This window comes from Python bivittatus, unplaced genomic scaffold (genome assembly GCF_059951505.1).
Source record: "Python bivittatus isolate LINGU-HERP-01145 unplaced genomic scaffold, Pbiv_v1 ctg000560_np1212, whole genome shotgun sequence".
Taxonomy (NCBI): Eukaryota; Metazoa; Chordata; class Lepidosauria; order Squamata; family Pythonidae; genus Python; species Python bivittatus.
In genome coordinates, this window is record NW_028277083.1 from 288,139 (window position 1) to 302,910 (window position 14,772).

Below are 14,772 nucleotides of genomic sequence, written 5' to 3' on the forward strand. Positions count from 1 at the left end.
TTTGTTTTTAGATTTTTTTGGTCATCTTCTGTGGATATCCAAGGAATAAAAGTTGGGGTGGAAGTATTTTAACAAAGTAGTATTTTCTCAATAACCTTCATCAGTCATCTTCCAGTTCCAGCTGCTCACAAGTTGGGGTGATCCATATTACATTGGTCTGAACGGGCTGGAACTGTATAACGAATGTGGGGAGAAGATTTTTTTAAATCAGAACAGTATCCTTTCTGCTGCATAGACAGAACCATTTCTGAGGGTATCTCCCTTCCCCTGTAGCTCACAGCCAAGCCAGAGAAAGCTGGCCAGACCAGGGCCTCCCACAGGCACAGGTAAGCATGGTCTTCCTGCCCGCTGCCAGCTGCTCCTGCTGTTTCACTTCTGCGGTGCAGCTGGATTTTTTCCTCCTCTGCCCCAAGGCTTCAGACAAAGGCTTCTCTTCAGGTTGAAGGAGAGCCAGGCAGGACCCAGAGGCAGACACAGAATTCTTCATACCTCCAGCCTTGTTTGCTTCTCCAGAAGCCTCAGAGGTTGTGGGAACCTCGCATCGTAATGGGGCTGGGAGACTGTTGAGGCCAGATGCTCTCCTTGATGGATGCCCTTTTTCAGACATTGCAGCTTTTCCAGACAGCGTCAACATACTGGAAGGAGTTTGTGGAGACATTCGAACACCAGACAAGCTTATTGATGGCGTGAATCATAGCAACGATGGAAGGCACATGTGGCTTGCACCAATTCTGCCAGGCCTGGTATGTTTCCCTCTTGCACTCTGCCATGTGCTTTGTGTATTGGCCCCAGCTGACACCCTCTTAGGCCATGCAAACAGCTGCCCCTCTGGTGGATGAGCCTCTGAACACCTTATGTGGGCGTTTCCTCTGTGTCTTGTAGAGGAAGCACCCGGGATTTGGAGAAATTACTTTATTGCTGTTCGCTGAATCCTTTTGTTTGGGGGGTCTTTAAGGGAGCCATTGCAGGCTCAAAGCCCAGAAGACACTCGGGCTTGAGCTCCCAGTTGCCAATGGAATTCACTGGGTGGCTTTGGGCCACTCGCTCTCTTTCAGCCCCACCTGCCTCCCAGGGCTGTTGTGACGATCACATGGAGGGTTAGTCTGTGTCCCCTGCCTTGAACTCCTTAGAGGAATGCAGGAAATGAAGAATAGGAAGCCCTGCACATTTCATGCAAAATTCATGAGGAATCCTTCCTCAAGGATTCTTTTCATCAGACTTTCACAGAAAATAAACATTATTACCAGGGAGGAGGAACAGCCTTGATCCACATCAAGTTTCACAATCCAGAGTGACTTTAATCTGTTAATTGGATTTTGTTTCAAACGTGTACAAAAATATTCTGGCTGGAGTCAAAATAGTCTTCACCAAGACTATTTCTCATGGTTAAGGAATTTCTTCTCTGCTTCATTTCTGGTGGCAGGTGAATCGAGTTTACATTATCTTTGACTTGCCAACTACCATTTCCATGATCAGGCTATGGAATTATGCAAAAACTCCCCAGCGAGGAGTCAAAGAATTTGGAGTAAGTGCCTGTTTAGAAACATCATCTTTAACCTCTAATTCATTTTAGAGGCATTTATTGTGTCATAACTAGGATTTTGTGAGTCGCTTCAGCCTACACTGGTCTCTTCTGACTGACAGCATCTCTGTAGGGTCCCTGGCATCACCTACCATCCAGAAGCTGGTTTCCCTGGACAGGCTGGTGTTTGAACTAGTAAACATTAGATGCTGCCCTCCTTAGCAAAATCCTCACCCAATAGTGATCTCTTCTCCTACACTGGAAATTGCCATTGCAGAGAGAGAGAAAGAAGGCTCATGAAGCAGCAGGGTTTAAAGTTGGGGCCAGAACGGCAGCTATGTGCCCATCTTTTTCTCTCTTTGGGGTACAAGCCAGCTGCCTCAGTCTGGGGACTCAGTGCACCTTCTGGTCTTTTGCAGAAGGTGCAAATTCATTTCTGTGTGATGATGAGACCCTCCAACTTTTCACCTACTCTTTTCTGGATCCAGCTCCTTGTTGATGATTTGCTGGTGTACAACGGCATTCTTGACATGGTGAGCCACCTGGTACCTGGCATTCTTCCTACTTGTGACCCTCTCGTTCCATACCACACCTTTCTCTTTACGGAGGATGAGAAGATCTGCCGGCAAGAGAGGAGCAGCATGATTCGGTGTGTGTGCATTTGTAACTCTCTCTAATGAACAGGCAGTGTTTCTCCTCTGATCATTTTCAGCTTGCTTTCAATCTCTGAGTCACAATAAAAACCAATAACTTAAAAATAACTCTACCTGATATACAAAGTTAGATGAAAGCAAACAATAAGTAATTATCTAGTTTGACAAGCTTGTTCTGATGTGAGCTTCTCTAAGAGCCTTTCCATGCTAAATAATCCTTTGGTACAAGAATGTTCCTGTGGGTCACAGAGTGCTGAACTCATCTGCTGTTTCAGCTCCACGTTCATCTAGCACAGTCAGTCTGAGGACCTGGCTGTAGAGGTGCAGATGCCCCTAGGGAGAGAAGCCATGTACGCAGCCCCCCATCAGATCAGAATAGTGGGAAGGGAGTGCAGAGCCATTGTTTGAGAGCAAAATAGGTGGGGAGAGGTATGGTTTGCAAATAGTTCCACTCCAAAAATGGCCTTTTCCTACACTGGAAATTGCCATTGCAGAGAGAGAGAAAGAAGGCTCATGAAGCAGCAGGGTTTAAAGTTGGGGCCAGAATGGCAGCTATGTGCCCATCTTTTTCTCTCTTTGGGGTACAAGCCAGCTGCCTCAGTTTGGAAGGAAGCCCACTGACCTTTTGGTCCTTTTGGCTCAACAGCAACCAGATAGAGGACCAGGATGTGCGGCTGACGAATGAGAGCCAGCTCATGTCCTCTTCCAGAAAGAAGCAAAAGGGAACTGCTGATCCAGGTTGGTTAGCAGGGATGGCGTAGAGTGCCAGGTCTCTTTCCTGCAGCGGCAGGCCCAGGAACACAGGTGGGTGGAGGTCTCTTTATATGGGCAGAGACATCACACACTTCTTCTCTTCTCTCCCCACCAGCTCTTCGTCCTAAAACCTGCATTCAGGATAAAGGACCATTGCGGAGAACGAGACCCTGAGGAAAGAAAAGCGTGGCTAGCATCCCACAGCCTTCTGCTTGAGCCATTTTGCGTTTGTTGTCCACGAAGAGGGGGCAGCCTGCTCCACTGGCATCCAGTCCTCAACCAGAATCATGGGGGGACCCTGGGTGGGAATGATGATGTTGGTGGTGCTGCTAAGATCATCAGAACTCATCTGCTTGTATCACCTGCAGGTTGATTACAGCTCTCTTTGCTTCTGCCTTCACATGAGAGGCTTTGGCTGAACTCTAGCAGGTTTGTGTTACAGAAAGAGGATGCGCAACACCTCGGGCTGGTTCAAAAGCTGGAGGAGGAGGGCATTGTTTCTTCACTTTCACAGGAAGCATTAGGACGCCTTTGCTGACTGGTGGGAGAGAGGGTGGGGGAGATGAGAATGCCTGACATGGGTGCAGTTAGGACACAGCTCCCCTTCCCCCTCGTGTGTCACTGACACAGGCCCATCCTGTATTTCTCCGCAATTGCTGTGGTTTCCAGTGGTGCAGAGGAAATATCTCAGCCACTGTGGAAATTAAAAGTGTAAAAGTGAAGGGGTGCCACCTTCCCCAGCCAGCCCAAAGGATCTCCTGCTGCAACACCAACTAAGGCTGAAAGTGGGCAAGGGCTAGAGTCACAGCCAAGTGCATCTAGGAGAAAGGGCAGCTGCGAATCCGTGTCCAGGTGCTCAACTGCCTAAGGCAGCCCCGTTTCTAACTTGGGGTGAGCAGAGAGGCTTGGTACCTTTCTTTGCAATTCTCATAGGCTTGCCTTCCATCTTTGGAGGCATCTCCAAAAACTGAGCTGAAAGGCAGAAAGTGCCAACTGCCTCCTTGAACAGCAAGCGCCTTATCAAAACGTGTCCAATTGCAGCGTATTGATTGCTGGCAAGTACCAGGTCCTTACAACTGTTGGTGCTACTCTGGTGTTTGTCACACAGTACACACAGACCCAACTTCGGTCTTTTTTGTCTCAATAGCCTCTTTTGGCTCTCTGACTTGTTCCCCCTTGGCTAGTGCAAAGGGTGCCCAGGGAGGCTGCCATTTGACTTTGGCAGGAAGATGCAAGCTCGGCAGTCCATTAGCTACAGAAGCTGTGAAGCTGCCCTTCTTGCTTGCTGGCATGCCACCATAACCCATTTCTGCCACCTGTGGCTTGAGCACAGGGCCCAAAAGCTGCTCCTACAAAGAAGCGGGATCCACACCTTGATCTCTTCATCTGAGTAAAAGGACGTTTCCCCAGCCCCATTCCTGCTCCCTTACTGTGGCAACTTTTGAAACTTGGCCTTGGCAAAGCCTCTGCTCAGCCTTCAAAGGCATTGCCTCCGATGCCCAGAGAGAGGTACGAGGGCAGGACTTTATACCCACCCCCAAAGTCTGGACCTATTTTGAAGGGCCACAGGTTCACCTTGCCCAGATACATCTTTCTTTAGCAGGGAACTTGGGTCTGCTTGTAACGGAGATGTCTTGCACACAATATGTGTTTTGGCTGGCCTTTTCTCATTATATTAGAAGCAATCCTGTGGTTACAGGTCAGGCTTAGAATGTTACAGATGATGGAGAAGTTAAACCTCAACTTTTGTTGACAGGCATTATCCCAGCATCATATGAGATTATTCTTGGGCTCCTAAATGCTGTTGAAGTGGAGTGGGAATGGGAAGCGGGATGGTCAGTGGGTTTTAATAACAGGACTTAACGTAATTTTAGTAGCCTAGCAAGGATTATTTTTTCCCACATTTTCAACAATAAGAACACTAAAACCTCTCAGCTGAAACAAAGAATCATGGTTGAGAAAAAAGTGGAAAGATCCAGTTTTGTGACAAGATTGATTGCTCAGTGCTAAGAATAAATTCCTGGCTTTGAAATACTGTTTACCCTGACTTTTCATGATTTCTACTGCACTTACCCAAAGTAAGCATCAGACTCTGGGTGGTTGATCTCAGGATCCAGGGTATGAAGAAACTGAAGTGGGTCTGCTCGTGTTCTGGATCTAGGGGCACATGGGGTGCCAAACCACACACAGCCTGGAAGCAGAACGGGGAAATACGTTTTTAGTAGCTTATCTCTAAAGGAAGGACTGAGGGCGCTTCCTGGAGGATCGCGGAGGACACAGACCGGGAAAGGACCGGCTCCCTCGCCGCCTCTCCACCCTTCCCGAAGAAAGGAACGCTCCTCCGCCCGAGCCACGGGAGCGAGGGGAAAGGGCCTCTGTGTACGCGAATTAGGTCGACCGCAACAGGCCGTCCCTCCAGCACGCTCTCCTCACCTGGAGCCCTGAGGGCCGCCGGCCCTCTTGCCAGCAAGGGAAATAGGCTCCCGTCGGAGTTCCGGAGGAGGGGAGCGGGGGCACCGCAGCTATTTTGGGGCTGCCTCGGGAAGGACGTCGCACCGCAATGCCTCAGCTGAAAAATCGGCCGCTCGCACGCTGGAAGGCCCACGCCGACGCTCTTGGCCTTTCAAAGGGTGCGGTCGGCACCTGGAAGGCTACGCTTGCTTTTCCACCCCGAAAGACTTAAAAAACCGGCGAGCGTTTTTACGCAGCTCAGAAACCAAGACATAAAACCACCTTTGCCTTAAATTTGGCATGTGATCCAGGCTACCTGCCGCGTCTTGGCTCCCCTTCGTGGAACGAGAGGTCACGCTCCAAACGTCTTCGGCGGCAGGCGGCGGGGAGCGACCCGCGGGGGAAAGCAGCGGATCTCTCCCAGAAGTTGGAGCTACGCGGAAGTCGCTACGCTGGAAATGAACTTCGTTGGACCGACGGCGCTCCTTCGGGGGAAAGCCCGACGCGAGGGAGAGAAGCGGCCACTCTCCTCCTGAACGGCGCGGGGATTTCCCCCCTCCGAAGGCGACGCCGGGCGACCGCAGGGTTGCTCGGAAAAGCCGGCCACTATCTTGCGGCGAGTCGGCCGGGCGGCGGCCTTTTTACCTTAGAACTTCACCGGGGTCACCAGCAGCAGCCGTGCGGAGGCCGGCGCGAACGGACAGTCCTCGGGCTCCGCCGGGCCAGGGAGGGCGGCTCGCCGCTGGGAGGCGCGCAGGTGCCGAGCCCGGCGGGGACGCCTTTCCGAGGAAGGGCTTCGGCGCAAGTGCGGCCGCGCCGCCTCGAGTCCCTGAGCAGAGAGAGGGCCAGCCGGAGGGCCGAGTACAGCCGGCCGCTCGCGTGACCCTGGACGGACGGCCCGCCCCCTGTATCCTGCTCGGGCTGGAGAGCTCGCCTCCCTCTCCGCTCCAGCCCGCTGCCGTGGACCGCGGCCGACACGGGACCCGCCGCCGCCGCCGCCGCCGCCGGGGACTGGCGGGGCCCTTGCACAGAACCGCCAGAAATAAGGGCCTCCCCGAGCGATCGCGAATTGGGAGGAATGCTGGCTCGCCCTACAGGAGGGTTATCAGGACCCACGAACGAAACGCCCCTCCATAGAAGATCGTGGAGAAGGGCTCAAACGGGACTTTTACTCCCGGGCGGCTCTCCGTCACCCCTTAAATGACCCACAAAGTCGCCCCTCCCGCCTAGCCCAGGGCTCCGGAGCGGGTTGTGGCCAAGGCGCCTCCCCCGCACCCTTGCTCTGTGCCCATCCCGCAGCACCCCAGGCTCGGCTCGGCTCGGCCTCCTAGAGAGCCCGGGTGATGCTGAGCGGGAGCCTCTCAGCCCTGGAGCCCCTCACCCAGCCCCAGCGGGATTAGCGCCTGCCACGCCCCCACAGTATGCACCTGGTCTTGCATGTGCTCAAGCCAGGCCTGCAAGTGGTCCGGTTTTCACATTTAAGACGGCACAAAAGCATATCCAATACAGAAAAGAGTTTAATAGAGAATTGATTACATTGCCAAAGTAACAAGGAAAGCTATCTATTGGCCTTCGCCATTCATCTTGCAGCATTTCACCTTCTGCTGTCAGGTCTCAGCCAGGCCTACTCCCAGCAGCATACTCCCAGCCCCCAGGCCTGGTTACCGCTCTCCCCATTCCAGCAGTTGGGGAGAGCTAACCCCTGGCACTTCTGGAGCACCCGAGCACAGGAGTGGCTTGAGAGAAGACAAGGCCGTGCCAAGGACGACTCGCACAAAAACATATTTTAAAAATCAACCCAATTGCTCAGGACATGCCCAGCAGGGCTGAGCCGAGGCCTACTCAGAGGCCCTTCCCTAGGAGAGCCTGATTCAAGGGAAGCCCAACAGCCCACAAGCCCCGAAAGGAAATCCAGGGTATGTTCATATGGCACAACCAACCCCGTGCATTTTAGCCCCATGTACCCTGCAACCCAGCTGAGGATTAGTTAATTTATCATGTTGTGTTTACCCAAGAAATTGGCCTGAGTACACCACAGTCCAATTCACTATATGTAGGCACATGGTTTGAGAACAGCCACCTTTCAACCCAATGAAGAAGGGGGTTCAGGTTTCATTGCTTATCTCTTGCTCTTCCCCTAAATATTTCAGCACATCAGGCAACAGCATCAGAAGATCCATCCCTGCGCACAGTGAGCACAGAACAAGGGTGTTGCATAGCCCAGACTTAGATGAAGGCAGAGGAGGGGCATCACCTGTTTCCGGGGCAAAATGCATCTGCCAGGGCCTATTGCTAAGATCAGAACAGCCCCAGAAAACTCCCGAAGCAGATACCGATCTAAAATGTAAGATGATCTTGCATCTTGCTACCGAGATCTAAGATAGTGGACACTTGGAGCTTGCTGCCACACGAAGAGGCAGCAGCAGCAGCAAAGAACCAACATGCATTTGGGCAGCCCTCAAATCCCCCAATGCTCAGGAGCCTACCACAGAAGTCAGCAGTCCCGCAACCTCTTCTAGAGGTATTGTTTCACAGCGCCCCACTGGCACCATTGTGATTCACAGACAGCTACAAAACTAGCACGTACTCCGTAGAAAATGCAAGTTTTGGAGAAAAAAGAGAAACCATTATTCTTTGCAAGATTTACTAGGGAGCAAACCAAAAAGGTAAGGAGGAAATCATCTGCCTGGAAGTCAAAAGCAAAGATTTTGATCAAAATTAAGAGATTATAGCCAGCAGAAGAGGTTGACTATCTTGATCCACTCCTTAACAGGTACTTACTTCCTTGATTTCTGTCAGACTGAATCTAATTTCAGCAAGTGCCAAGAATTTTAGTAAAACTTCACTTTCAGAAAAGCAAGGCAGAACAATTACTTTGTTGGAGCCTTCCAGGAAGCCTCAGCTCCTTCCTGGTCCTCTTCTGTACCAAAGTCTCCTCTGTACCTCTTCCACATCCGGCCCTAACCATTCATTCAGCCTGTTTATAGCTCCAGCTGATCAGTTCTATCTTTTGTTACAAAAAGGCACCAGAGTTCAGTATCACACCAGGCTTGATTCTGCTCACCTCACTTCACCTTATGCCACCCCATCCCAAGTTCATCTCTGCTCTTCAGGAATGTGCTGCTTTTGTTAGCACACCAGTGCACTTCTATTAGCCTGCGATTTCCACCTACTCTTCAAGTTCTCTCATCCCAGAATGTTCCAAACCAAAACAGAGAACACTGTGCACAGTATTGGAGCAGTACTATTTACATATGTATTTAATAAAGCACGTACATAAAACTTCTGAACTACCTTGATGAACCCACCACCACAACCTTTTTTTTTTTTTTGCCATGTTTCAAACGTTCAACATTTGCTCCATTTCCCAATGGAGCCTTTCTTTTCTATGTAGTTATTCATGGATAGTGGCAACATGAACATCTTCTAGAATGAAAACTGTCCGTGGAAGCCTATGTTTAACTTGACTAGCCTTCTGGACCAGTTTGACAGGGAAGGGACTGGGAAGCCCCACTAACCTTGGCTGAAGCATTTATTCAGCTGCAGCAAGAAACACTTTATGGGATCCAAGATGCTTTAAGCCAGCGGGCTACTATGTTTGCCTTGGGGAGCCCACAGATAGAGCCCCACTCCCTCAAGGCTCCAAGATAATGTGCTGCACTCTTCAAGAGGAGGTACACAACTTCATGCTGAATTTACTTTTCAGGTGCACTTTGCTGACTGAACACTACAAACCTCAGCACCATAAAATGGACAAGCTGTTCCCCTCCAAGATCATAGGTGTCTGGAACTAAAGTAAATAAAAAGACTCAGAACTTTCTGCACCTTTGGCACAGGAAAGAGCTACTCTCAGCAGCAATGGCCAAGTTCAGACAGTGCTACTGCTCTTCTCTTGAAATGTTAGATTTAACTCTGCAGACCCTTTGTTGCAAGAAACCCAAGGACAATCAACAATCTATCTATACCATACTGAGAGCGAAACCCAGGATGAAATCAAAGTAGCTGGCTTAGCATTGCTGGCTATTACAGGTCCTTAAGGAAGACACCCTCTCCCCAAAAGGTCTTTCTAGCAGCTCTCCCCCTGCAGGTGCTTGGCATTAAGCGCCATCCATTCAGTATAGGGAAAACACCAGTTCAAACAGAAACCAGAATTCAAAGGGCGACTTCAGATTATTCATTTATGGGGAATATAAATAGACACCAAACTTTCTGGAAGCTCAACTGGAGGAGAGGGGAGAAGATGCATAAAAAGGAGCACAGCCTACTCCTACATACATTTTATTCAGAAGCCAGCCTATCAGCTATGCCGGCGGTAACTCCTAACTCTTGTGTTTAGGAATGCAACCACAGTGAAGGCTAATACAGTACTTCAGAGGAAAAAAAAAGGAGGCCTTTGCAATTACCCTTTGAGAAGCACGCAGCATTATTTTCCTAAATGAAAAGCGTGGAGGTCAGCCTGAGTTGCTGGGCCTTCTGCCCACGTGGGAAAAGCCCTCATCTTATGCCAGGAGGAGGTTCGCATATTGTAATGCTGTTTGGCACAGCTGTTACGGTACATCCACAGAAAGGATGGGGCACAGAAAAGCTCCTTTAGGACCACAAATTTGACATCTGGGGGGAAAAAAATTATACTTTTTTTTAATTTTAACAAAGTCACCTGACCCACCAAAGAGGGAACAGTGTCGCCTTTAGGTGTCATCAAATAAAGCTGTGATGAAGTGCCAAAGGAGAGTTCTGCCAAACACCAAAACTTTATACTTTTAAAGTAGCCAAGGTTGGCCTAATCCTAAAAGCACTTTGATCCTTTTTGGGTTTTCTGAGCTTGGAAAAAAGGTAGACAAGTCCCTATTCAATTCTGCATATTAATGTTACAGATTTATAACTGGATTTCTCTGGGCCAGTATTTCACTATACTGGAATCAAAACTGTTTGGAAGATGTGCCAAATAAAAGATTGTATCACTTCCTCAGCAAAAGGCTACATGGTCAAGGGCTTATCTTACTCCCACTTGTTCTGATATTTTGCGACACACACAGTGAGAGCAAGAGCCATGACTCAAATACTGCACGATTTATACCAGATACCTTTGCAGGAGTTATCACCTTTGACGCCAAGTTTGCTGAGAGGCTGGTTTCTGTATGCAGAAAGGTAAACTGATGTTTTGACTGGCATCAACAGGGCCCCCAAATGACAAAAGGAAGAGGGGCACTCCCAAGTCATGTATTAATCCCTGCCCCCTATACTGGCAAAGGTAAAATGTGGAACAACCAGGGCAAAAATTGGCTGCAGCAGCACATCCAACAGGGCTGGTGTCAGGCTGGGCAAAGATGGGTTGTACCCTGCCCTCACCCTACTGATCTGCCGGGAAATGGCAAACCCAATGTTCCAAAAAGCACAATGGCACTTTAATCTGATTTTGGCAAACAGAGCAGCTCAGCTGCTTCTTTAGGTAACTTCAAATGAAATCTTCTTGTCCCTCCCTGTTCCAAGTTTCCAAAATTACCATTCCTTCCTGCCCCACAGTATTTCCTCTTACCAGCTCTTAGTGTCAATCACAGAAGGTAGGCAAACATGCAATTGTCTGTGTTTAAATATAAAAGGCGAGTGCTGTGCACACTCACACACCTACTTATTCATTCCTCTTGGAGGTGCAAAAGGAAGAGTTGTTGATGAGAAACAAAAATGAAATAACCACAGCTTATCCTTTGAATGTGTTCAGATCCCCAATCTATACGTATACTCCTCAGTACATAGGAGTCCAGCAGAGTCTATCTGAAGGCACTTGATGTCTCCTCTCAGCAAAAAAAAAAAAGAGAGATTTCAAGGGGAGTGAAAAAGAGGGGCCAGAGCCCTGCATGGCTACAATCCTCTCCAATTCAGGTGCCCAAATAAAAATGGGTAACAACTGAGCCAGACGGCCCCCTCCCTGCAGAACAAGACCAGTTGGAGAGATCTCGGATTTCTTGTGGAGAGGGATCAATGGGCATCATACACTCCTAGAGCTGTTCAGTTTGGTCAGTTCGTTGGCCTCATCAGGCCCTGCCTCCTCACAGTCACTCTTCTCACCAGCTATACCAAACTGAAGGCGATTGTCTAATTTAACCAACTCTTTTGGGAACTTCTTGAAGCGGGGCAGATCTTTGAGCTCTGCGTCGGTGGGGATCTTGTCCAAGTTCTGTACCGAAGCCACCAGGTTGGTGATCTCATCAGTCGGAGACCGCCCGATGCTGCCATCCACTTGAACCCGAATGTCCGGAGAGATCGACAACTGATGATAGGGGACTACCCCACTGTCCATGCATTTGGGATAAAGGAAAGTTTTCATCTGACCTTTGCCCTTCACGTTGACTGTTCCCCGGTAATCAAAGTCGTAGCCCATTTTGTGAAGAATGCGGTAACTCTCCTCGCTCACCTGGATTCGGCACTCTACTCCCGTGGTGTCCATTCTGCTCGCTATGTTCACAGTGTCCCCCCAGATGTCATACAAGAGCTTGGTGGTGCCAATGACCCCAGCTGTCAGGGGGCCATGGTTAAAGCCAATCCTCAGCTTAAAATTGAACCACAGCATGTTGTTGTTAAAGTCATCAACCACTCGCATCATTTCTTTGGCAAATTCAAAGAGAGTCTGCAGGTGGGCATGGGGATTACTACTGTCCTGGCACTGGGAAGCATTTAGCCCAGAGGCAGCCATGTAGGTGGCCCCAATGGTTTTGATTTTCTCAATGCTACTGTAATCTGGCTTGCTCAGCAGCTCATCAAAATCCCCAATGAGTTCATTCAGGACTCGATAACACTCTTTGCCTCCTTCGTAATTCTCCTCATAGAACTCACTGAAGTTCACAATGCTGGCAAAGATCACGCCTCCACTATCATGGTTTTTGGAATAGCTTTGGGACACTTTCAGCTGCTCTGCCACATGATATGGAATAATGTTCCGCAACAGCCAGTCAGCCTGGTCCCTCATGCTCTGAATCTTGGTACGGTGGAGGTCAGCTTCCACATCTCCGTGATAGTGGAGACGGTAACTCACCTCAAACTCCCGATTTAAGAACCAAACTAAGAGAAGGAGAAGGAAGAAACCCAAAATCACTTCTTGGCCAATCAGATCTGCTGGCCTCCTGAAGTCATCCAACGCCGATCTGTTGCAGGCATTCTGTATGAAGCTTGTGGGGGTGGGAGAGAGGAACAAAACAAAAAGAGAAAACATATTTTAAATGTAACTTCAGATAATCCTGTTTTGGATCCCAGACAGGTGCTGTTGATCACTTAAAATCATCTAGTTTGTAGAGGAACATATATTAGCATTTTAAAGGAACACAGCTTTAGCACAGAAGGTACTACTTGTGAAGGTGGAATTTGCTGTGAGCAAGTGGCATCAGGCATGTAGGCTGAGGACCTGTGGCATTATGCCAACTTCAAGGACACATCCCTGGAGTTTTTTCCCCAGGTCACCAGGAGTCGTACTCCAAAGAGAATTTACTTAAATCAAGTGAGCGACGTACACATTGTAAGAACACCAGATTTTGATACATATCTTGACACATATAGAAAATGCATGGCAGCACAGATCATTACACCTTCTCCCTCTTATCATTTAACAGAATGTGGACACGTTTGACCACACAGTGCTGTGAATGAGAGACTCCTGAATATACAGGCATGACACTTTAACAGCATCTGGCTTTATAATGTTATTTCTCTATAAAAATATCATGCTTGAAATAATCCATCTCACTGCTTCGGAACTCAACCGTATCCTGAGATTCAAAGAAAGGAAACAATTGGTCCACAGTCCAAATTTCAGACTCTTCAAAATCTTTTTCATTTTGATCACTTCTATTTTGACTCTCAGCTGTCAGAGTAGAGGACCTCGGATCCTTAGAGAACACAAGTCAAAGACTTGTGGCTGAGATGCAATGAAGCCCAATAGCTGTTGAATACATACCTTGCGTTCCTTGGTGAAACAAGGTTTGATTCCTCCAAAAAGCTGAAACAGAAATGTAAGAGACTCACATTACCAAAAAGCCAACAGTCTGGACCAAAACAAGGGCAACTACATCGCACATAGGCATAAAATATGACATCTTCTCTATGACTTTTCAAGTCCCTGTTAAGTATTTGCTCCAATGCATAGACATACACGCCCTGATGCTATTTCCTCACAGAAAAAACTGAAAGCGCATTCCACTGCCAAAAACCGTGGCACTTCTACTGAAGCAAGCGGCAGAGGGCCAGGGGCAGCCCAGCAGCACTCCTGGTTCATTCCAGCAGCCAGGGACCTTTCCTGGATAAGGCAGCTTGATCTTCTAGCACCCTTTAGAATGCAGTGGGTTTGCCATGGCTCACCTGGCAGGACACAAGGACACATACAGTAGAAGGAGCAGGACCCCTCCAACGAGAGTAGCCAAAGAGGATCTCATCCAGGAGCTGAGCTGGCAGAAGTTACAGTACTGGACTATCGCGATGAGAACTGCAGAACACATAAACATGGTGGACTGCAACAAAGGAAACATCATCAGTCAGCCTCTTGAACAACTGAGCAGATGTAGCTAAGAAATTACACTTTTTCTCAGAAAATTCCGGGGTTAAAATATGTGACAAGGTTACAGTAGCCACGGAACGTTTAATCCTCCATGGATTTGCCTAAAGTCATTTTCAAGGTCTGTTACTCTCTGTACCTGGTGGAAGATGCACAGTTTCACTATGAGCTGGGTGGGAAGGGGCTTCCTTTTACACACAAGTCAGGGGTAGACTTGTTCCAGAAGATACATGATTCCAAGTGTGGTCAGACCACAGCCTGAAGTATCACCTAATCCATGTAAAAGTTCAGTTCTGTATTTTATGAAAGGCACATTCCAAATTGGAATCCACTGACTTTTTAGACACAGAAATATACATGAAAATACCAGCAGGCCAACCCCTCCTCTAGGCTCACAGCACTGGGAGCAAAGTTTCTCATATTGAAAAGTAAAGCTCCTCAGGGCTAATCTTGTTGACTGGAATGGGCCATGAGGTGTCACTACCCTTTCAGGCCTTTTCCTTCCCCAACCCGTGTTTCCACTCCTCCTGGAAAAGAAGTGTTCTGCATGTGATTTGGCATTTAGGCACAAAGCTTCCAATGACTTGAAGTTGGGTTAAAAGATCACCCCCGTGATTCTTCACTCTGAATGTCTGTTTGCCTACCAAGAGCCTATGGCGAGGCCAACTTACATAGATGTTGGTTTCAAACTCAGAGGTGAAGTGTGAGAAGACAGCAAGAGCAGGTAGAGATATCAAAATGGCACCAATGAAGTGTCGGGGCAACCACCCAGCAATCACTTCCAACAGCCGCTTGGTGCAGACCATCATGTCCTCCAAAAAGAACGCCATTCTGGAAACAGCAGACAACAGCTA

The 14,772-nt window shown here is 48.6% G+C and overlaps 2 protein-coding genes across 9 annotated transcripts in view; one reads left to right on the forward strand and one right to left on the reverse strand.

The window, feature by feature from the left end:
• Positions 1-3,178, forward strand: part of KATNIP (katanin interacting protein) — a 30,080-nt gene extending 26,902 nt beyond the window's left edge. For 3 of the 5 annotated variants that reach the window (XM_007433859.3, XM_025170277.2, XM_025170278.2), the window contains 6 exons: positions 105-215; positions 604-743; positions 1,424-1,525; positions 2,011-2,171; positions 2,822-2,913; positions 3,044-3,178. In XM_007433859.3, coding sequence (XP_007433921.2) covers positions 105-215; positions 604-743; positions 1,424-1,525; positions 2,011-2,171; positions 2,822-2,913; positions 3,044-3,102 — 665 coding nt within the window. In that variant the 3' untranslated portion in view covers positions 3,103-3,178. The remainder of the gene's footprint in view (positions 1-104; positions 216-603; positions 744-1,423; positions 1,526-2,010; positions 2,172-2,821; positions 2,914-3,043) is intronic. The other 2 variants (XM_025170274.2, XM_025170275.2) reach the window with 2 other exon arrangements.
• Positions 1-14,772, reverse strand: part of ADCY9 (adenylate cyclase 9) — a 25,693-nt gene continuing 10,921 nt past the window's right edge. The window contains exons 7-12 of one of the 4 annotated variants that reach the window (XM_088147825.1): positions 14,590-14,749; positions 13,726-13,874; positions 13,325-13,366; positions 5,696-12,542; positions 5,002-5,119; positions 1-3,622 (exon numbers count right to left, since the gene is read on the reverse strand). In XM_088147825.1, the coding sequence (XP_088003951.1) occupies positions 11,366-12,542; positions 13,325-13,366; positions 13,726-13,874; positions 14,590-14,749 (1,528 nt within the window). In that variant the 3' untranslated portion in view covers positions 1-3,622; positions 5,002-5,119; positions 5,696-11,365. Of the gene's footprint in view, positions 3,623-5,001; positions 12,543-13,324; positions 13,367-13,725; positions 13,875-14,589; positions 14,750-14,772 lie in introns of all 4 variants that reach the window. The other 3 variants (XM_088147824.1, XM_088147826.1, XM_007433866.3) reach the window with 3 other exon arrangements.